This window comes from Dipodomys ordii, unplaced genomic scaffold, assembly GCF_000151885.1.
Source record: "Dipodomys ordii isolate 6190 unplaced genomic scaffold, Dord_2.0 Scaffold4, whole genome shotgun sequence".
Taxonomy (NCBI): Eukaryota; Metazoa; Chordata; class Mammalia; order Rodentia; family Heteromyidae; genus Dipodomys; species Dipodomys ordii.
Genome location: NW_012267220.1, coordinates 33,713,330 through 33,721,038, shown reverse-complemented (window position 1 = coordinate 33,721,038; position 7,709 = coordinate 33,713,330). Strand labels below are relative to the sequence as shown.

At 37.3% G+C, this 7,709-nt stretch overlaps 1 protein-coding gene across 1 annotated transcript in view; it reads right to left on the bottom strand.

The window, feature by feature from the left end:
* Nucleotides 1-7,709, bottom strand: part of Adam9 (ADAM metallopeptidase domain 9) — a 102,513-nt gene that overhangs the window by 8,864 nt on the left and 85,940 nt on the right. Inside the window, exons 17-18 of the mRNA XM_013024321.1 lie at nt 1,506-1,586; nt 1,148-1,253 (exon numbers count right to left, since the gene is read on the bottom strand). Coding sequence (XP_012879775.1) covers nt 1,148-1,253; nt 1,506-1,586 — 187 coding nt within the window. The remainder of the gene's footprint in view (nt 1-1,147; nt 1,254-1,505; nt 1,587-7,709) is intronic.

The window sequence follows — 7,709 nt, the reverse complement described above, 5'->3', positions numbered from 1 at the left end:
CACTTCCGGCTTTTTTCTTTTTGCTTATGTGGTGCTGAGGAATTGAACCCAGGGCCTCATGCATGCAAGGCAAGCACTCTACCACTGAGCCATCTTCCCAGCCCCATTATTTGTTCTTTATGATCATTATGCAAACTATTTTCTACTGGACTTTGGGATTTTTTTCTCAGTTTCTTGAAGTTTTTTTTTATATTTTAGACAGACATTGACCTTAACTGTGATAAAAGACAGAAATATGCATTTCATCATTTGTCAATGACGCTACTTCAGGTGACCCCATGAGGCCATGGTAATTTTTCAGACTTGTGGTCACAAGTAACAAAAATGGTTGAAGATGAAACTGTAGACAAGGTAGGAGTAGGACAGCTGTAACCACTTTGGAAAACAGCTTGGCAGATTCTGAGAAGGCTAAAGAAACACCTTGTACTTGAGCATGGGCTCACTCCATCTCACGTTTACCTGAAAGTACATGTTCTCACCAGAAAGCTACTGCAAATAGGAGCTCATGGTCTATGAGGGAATAAAAATCAGTACTATAGCGGTGAGCGTAAAGAGAAGGAACAGATTCATTTAGATTTAGACAGTTAGGAAAACTTCCATTAGGAAACAAAGCACAAATTGAAGTCTGAATAGCAATTAGTCATATTCCAAGAATGTGACTATGACAGTTTTAAGGTTCAGGAGAAAACAGTAGCCTAGTAAAGGAAATCAAAGGAGCTATAGTCTATCTTCAACACAGGAATGAGACTAGAAAGCTCAACTATCACACAGGACATTTATATTGTATTATGGACTTGTGGATTTAATTCTAATATTAATGAAGCAGTACTAAATTAAAAGAAGGGCACGGACAAAATCAAAGCTGAATTCTCAAAGGAAAATACTAATATCCTATAATGTAATGTGAAACGTAAGTCATAAGAATATGGTAGTGGGAACCTAGGTAAGAAGTTACTACCTAACTCCAGGTAAGAAACTGGGGTGAGAAAGGAAAAGAAGAAGGTGAAAACAAAACATTCACAAAAAATCCAGGAGGGAGAATCAACACATTAACTATGGACCTGATGGGACAGAGAAAGGTACAAAGACGCCCCAGTCAAGGCCTGGGCCTCTAAGCAGTCACACCGATTTTATGGATATTACTTGCCGTTATACGTAGGTCCACTGTCCACACTTCCTCCATATCCTTTCGCCTCACAATTTGGGGGTGCCCAGTTGCTATCACAGTGACAGTTCTTATTGCTATTACACACCTTTAAAATAATCAGAAGACCATTTTGTTCATTGTGAAAGCTACTCTTAATCAACTTCAGAATGAAAGCCAAGAGTAAGGACTAAATGCCTGCAAACACATCTTAATCTTAATCTTTAAGATTTTAAAAAAAATCATAAATAAGAAATATCCAACATCTGAAAATCTAAAAATCATGGGAATCCTCATCTAATCCTCACTGAGAATTATCATTGTTTAGCATCACTTTCAAGAAAAAGAATGCACCACCTACCCCATGTCCGTGGCACTTTTCCTGAACATCACAGTCATAATTCAGTACAGATACATTTACACACTGGAAGTTTCTACAGATCTGTAAAAGAAAATATAAAAAAGTGAAGCAAGCAAAAAGAACTGATCACATTAATAATAAAGAAGTATTCAAATGAATAAAAAAAGGAACTATGTATAGATTATGTCCTAGGGTAATGTTTTTCAAACATTCAAGGAATGGTTAATTCCAACATTGTTTTTTAAAAAGGTAGAAAAATAAATGAACTGACATAGAACTAATGATGGGAGAAGACAAGGCAAAAACAAAATTCCAGTTTATCATTCCATATGAATACAGACAGAAGAAATACTCACAGGGAACCTAAAATAACCACATGGCTAATCCCAAGACTATGGGGAGTCTCAGTAGTACCTACTACAATACCACTCAAACTGCTGTGTGTGTGTGTGTGTGTGCCAGTCTGGTGTGTGTGTGTGTGCGCGCGTGTGCGCCAGTCTGCCAGTCCTGGGTCTTGTACTCAGGGCTTAAACACTGTCTCAAGTGTTTGCTCAAGGCTAACACTCTATCACTTGAACTATAGCTCCACTGACAGCTTTGCTTAAGCACTGTCTCAAGTGTTTGCTCAAGTCTAACACTCTATCACTTGAACTACAGTTCCACTGACAGCTTTTTAGTGGTTAGTTGGAGATAAGAGTCTCTGGCTGGGAAGGTGGCTCAGTAGTAGAGCGCTTGCCTTGCATGCATGAGGCCCTGGGTTCCATTCCTCAGCACCACATAAGCAAAAAGAAAAAAGCCGGAAGTGGCCTGTGGCTCAAATGGTAGAGTGCTAGTCTTGAGCTGAAGAGCTGAAGGACAGCACCCAGGCCCAGAGTTCAGGCCCCAGGACCGGACCCCAAAAAAAAAAAGAGTCTCACAGACTTTCTTTCCCAGGCAGGCTTTGAACTGGAATCCTCAGATCTCAGCTTCTTGAATAGCTAGGATTATAGGCATGAGCCACCAGCACCCAGGTTTATAAGCTGTTAGCATTAATAAAAAAAGCAGCAAAATGAAAGCTGATAAAACTTGGAACACTTTAGCTGTTTTATTCTTTCAAAAATAAAATTATTTTGTTGGCCAAACAAAGCTTACCTCCCAGTATTTGTGATTAATGATGAATAGAGGTATCTCTATGAAAAGCACTATGGGAAACAAACCATTATCATCTCACAAGGTTCTAGAAATTCTAGCTTATGCAATGAAATATATTCCTAAATATGAAAATTGAGATTTAAAAGTATATCAGAAAAATAAGCTAAATACATAAAGGAATCAGCCAAAAACTTCCTAAAAACATTTCTGCTTTCTGGAAAAATATTATCTTTGTGAAAATTGTCCTTTTGTGATAAGATAGAAGGAAAAAAATAAAGACCAAACCTTTTATTTGGCTGTCATTGTTGTTGAGTAACCAACTCTACAAGGCCAGAATGTTTAAACGTGTTAATGAAATAAAAGACAATTTGAGAACATATAAGAGAAATATAAAGTTACTATATTCTCATACACAGATGAACGAACTGTACCTAGAGGATCTCTAAATATTATTTCCCAGCAATTGTCAGTTAATTTTTAAATAAAAAATATATGTACATGAATAAAAACCAAGATGTACATTAGATTCTACAGTAAAAAGTCATCCCTCAACTGAACACTCTGTTGAAAATGAACTATCAAACTTATGAGAGGGGATGGGAGGGAAAAACTGGAAGAGAGTCAGGGAAGGGGTGATAAGTGTCCAAAGAGAAATGTACTCTTTCCCTGACTTATATAACTTACATAACCTTTGTATATCACCTTGTTAATAACAATTTAAAAAAAAACTTAAGTCATCGCTCATTCAATCTCTCGCCCCAGTGCTCTTGGCTAAAGATATGAGAATGCTTTTTTCATATATCTGAAGTGTTTAGAGGAGACATTTACCAACAGTTTTCTATTCAATTAAAAGGAGAGATTCTTTTCAGTAACTGACTTATAGTACATTTCTGAAACATCAAGTCATAGAAATAAGATAAAAATGTGCTAATAGCTGGCAGATTTGCTTGAAAGAGCAGAAACACTCCATGTTGTCCATAGAAGGGAATTCAAACTGACAGTTTTACCTGGTGGAGCACCGCGAGCCACAGAAGAGGAATACATAGATAACAAACCACTCACAGTAGAAGAGTAAGACTATTTCTAAATGTGTTTGTGGTCAAACATGAATGATAAGCTTAAGATGAGATTCATAAGAGACATACTTATTTTCTGTTTGAGAAAATAGTTCCTTTCAAAATTGAAATGTACATATTACCAAATAAACATACATTAATTACAAAATTCTTAATCTAAAAAATCTACCCCAAGCACTCAATCCTATGGAAGTATGCATAGAAGCTGTGAGAGGAAATACAGAAAAGTTCTCCGCACTCACTGAATAAATGAGAGACAATAACAATTTCCACAATATAGTGAAATATTTGCCATATCTACACTGGGATGACACCAATTTTCATAAAACCACTGGACCTCTGCCCTGCGCAGCTAAGTAAGCACTTTCAGAACACTATTAAAGTATATGAGGGTTGTGGGAGGATGTATACTCATAAGTGCCCAGAGAGAGGATTGCACAGACAGATGGTACAATGCTAAGTTGGAAAAGAAGGGGAGAAGGAACTCAGCAGAAGACCTTTTGGGGAAAAAAAATTGTATTTCTTAATTTTATGAAAATGTGGTATTCTTATATAAAAAGTTTTGTAAAGGAAGAAACTTAAGACTAGAACACAAAATACAACCTAACTATTCTCAAGAAACATACACACAAAAACAACACTGACCAAAAAAAAAACAACAAAAAAAACCCTGTAAGACAACTTAAAAGTATGGTAATATAATAGGAACAGACACCCAAATACGCTCACAACTATTGTTTTATTTTTATTTCTAACCAAGATACCTTCAATTACACAAGTCTGGGTTTTGGGGGTGTTTTAGACTGATGAAACCATTTATTGGATTTTTATCTTTTCCTATTCTTTTTATAAAGTTAATTTACTTTATTGTTACTATAAAGGTTGTACATCGAGGGATAACGATTGCATGAGTCAGGTTATTGGTACATTCCTTTTTGTACTGCCTTCTGTTCCTTCTCTCCCAGTCCATCCTCCCATCTCTGCCCATGAGATGTGTAGCTCACTTTCATCTGTGTCCAGTGAGCACCACTGCTGCAGGTTTTCACCCTTCTTCCTTAGAGTTCTGTACCTCTCCCCCAAAGATATACACTTGAACACGCCATACATAAAGGAAAGAAGACAGAATCGTGAAAACATAGACCTCTTCTTTCCATATCTTGGAGATACACACACACACACACACACACACACACACACACACACACACATATATATATATATATATATATATATATATACACATATATAAAGAGGCATGTAGGCATTGTGCCCTTGCAGTCATGTAAGTTTTAAAAAGTGAATATTTGTGAATAGACACTGAGTTCAAGGGCACCAAATTTCCAGTAACAATGTCAAAGTAAAATGTATGAGCTGGATATATGGCTCAAGTGGAAGCAGAGCCGTAGTACTAGGCCCTGAGCTCAAACCCTGGTACTACTAGCACCAAATCCAAAACAAATCAAGGCAAAACATTACCACAAAGAACACGAAAACCTAAATTTAAGTAAATTCAAAATAGAGCAAAGAGCTTAAGCTATTAACGTAGATAATCCACAATTAAACTATTAAAGAAGCATTCACAAATATATCATCCACATGTCTAGAGCAAAAACTTTTGTAACAAGAGAAATGAAAATAGGAAGCTCTTAGGAGACTTTAATATTTCTTTCTCCAAATCTTAAACATATTAAGAAAAATAAGAATGTAATCGATCTGGATATGCAATTTTTAAATACTGCATGTTATAAGCAAGAAGATATATATATATATATATATATATATATATATATATATATATATATATATACACACACACACACATTCCTTTCAAATGTACTCAGTGCCTTCATAAAAAAATTGTACATACATACATTAGAACCTTGGTACCCAAGGATACCTGGTTAAAAGAAGACTACTGCTGAGGAAAATCCACAAATGCTCAGGATGCACAGTTAGTGCAGAAATGAACTGAGTACAGTCCAACTTCAACTAAAGGCATGCCACTTTTCAACAAACCTAAAATGCTCTCTTCATCACTTAATTAAGCATCTTCTCTTTTACTCTGATATCTGGGCTCTTATCAGCATTTTAGGGGGCAGACTTTTACAAACTAAAGGGCAGGGAAATATTCAGCAGATCACAGGATGGAAACACAAGTGGTGATACCTATCTATCAAAGTGTGCTGCCTCATGACGACATGGGAATTTCTTAGTTTTGAAATTCCCTTTGACTTTTGTTATTTATTTTTTCACTAAGCTTGGGCAAAGCCATGTGTAATAGATCAGAGACGAATCTGACTTACTATATAGTCAACATCCATCATGGCTGTTTTATTCTAAATACAAAGGAACTACTTGATAACTTAAATGTCATAAAAACAAGTTCAATTTCCAACTCACAGAGCTCATTTTCATAAAACATGTGCCTTCTTATGAACTAACTTGCTGAGCAGAAACACATTTTGTTGGTTATGATTTTTAATACTATTTGCAATAAATTTGATAGAACACGTCAAATAGCCCATCTAAAGAATGGGGTACCATGGGGCTGGGAAGGTGGCTCAGCGGTGGGTTGTTTGCTGGCAAGCCTGAGGCCCTGGGTTCGATTCCTCAGTACCACATAAGCAAAAAGAAAAAAGCTGGAAGTGGCGCTGTGGCTCAAGTGGTAGAGCGCTAGCCTTGAGCTGAAGAGCTGAGGGACAGCGCCCAGGCCCAGAGTTCAGGCCCACTACCGGACCCAAAAAAAAAAAAAAGAATGGGGTACCAGTAGCCTTTCACTAATTCATTAATTTTTTATTCCAAAATAATAACCACACATGATTAAAAATCGAATAATGAGCCAGGCATGATGGTACATACCTGTAAACACCATAGGATTCAAAAGGTTGAGGCAGGAAGACTCCAAGTTCAAGGCCAGAATCCACATAGATATGGAGAACCAGACCAAGACCATGGGTATTGATTGCTTCAATGAGAAGTTCTTCCACAGAAAATAAGGGAAGTGGAGAGTTAAGTATCCTCTCCCAACATTTAAGACAGAAGCCCTGTTGATTTTAACTAAGAATTCTATTTCCCTTCTCATCTATGTTTTGTTTCTACTTGCAGTAAAACTTGCCTCACTTGCAAAATTGGCTTTATCGAAGCTTCAGCATTTTCATCTCAAACAAGAAACCATGTCGTTTCCTCTTTCTCAAGAATCCTCCCTACAGGTCCTCTTGCTCCAGTTAGAAACTGATCCCTATCTACAACTGTTATCTTAGAAATCCTGCTTGATATTCACCTGTTTCTTTTATTAAAAATTTTCTTTCTGCTCCATTCCATATTTTCTAAGATATTACAATTACCTAAGAAAGTATGAATAATCAAGAAATGTACTGAGTATCTAAATATCTGAGATGTTTATACAGGGTCCACTCACTTGATGAATAATTGAGCTATGGATGGAATGATTTGGGGGAGATACCAATAATAACCAATCAAAATATAAACAAAATAGTTTTCTTATTAATAAAAAATACATTCAGGGCTGGGAAGTGGCTCAGTGGTAGAGCTCTTGCCTTGCATGCTCGAGGCCCTGGGTTCGATTCCTCAGCACCACATAAGCAAAAAGAAAAAAGCCGGAAGTGGTGCTGTGGCTCAAGTGGTAGAGCGCCAGCCTTGAGCTGAAAGAGCTGAGGGAAAGCGCCCAGGCCCAGAGTTCAGGCCCCACGACGGGACCCAAAAAAAAAAATTCAAAAATATAGCAAAACAAATGAGAAATATAAGAGAAAAAGGGCTTATTTATGACAAAAATAAAAATACAGCCGGGCGCTGGTGGCTCACGCCTGTAATCCTAGCTACTCAGGAGGCTGAGAGCTGAGGATCGCGGTTCAAAGCCAGCCCGGGCAGGAGAGACCATGAGACTCCTATCTCCAATAAACCACCAGAAAACCGGAAGTGGTGCTGTGGCTCAAGTGATAGAGCGCTCGCCTTGAGCTGAAGAGCTGAGGGACAGCGT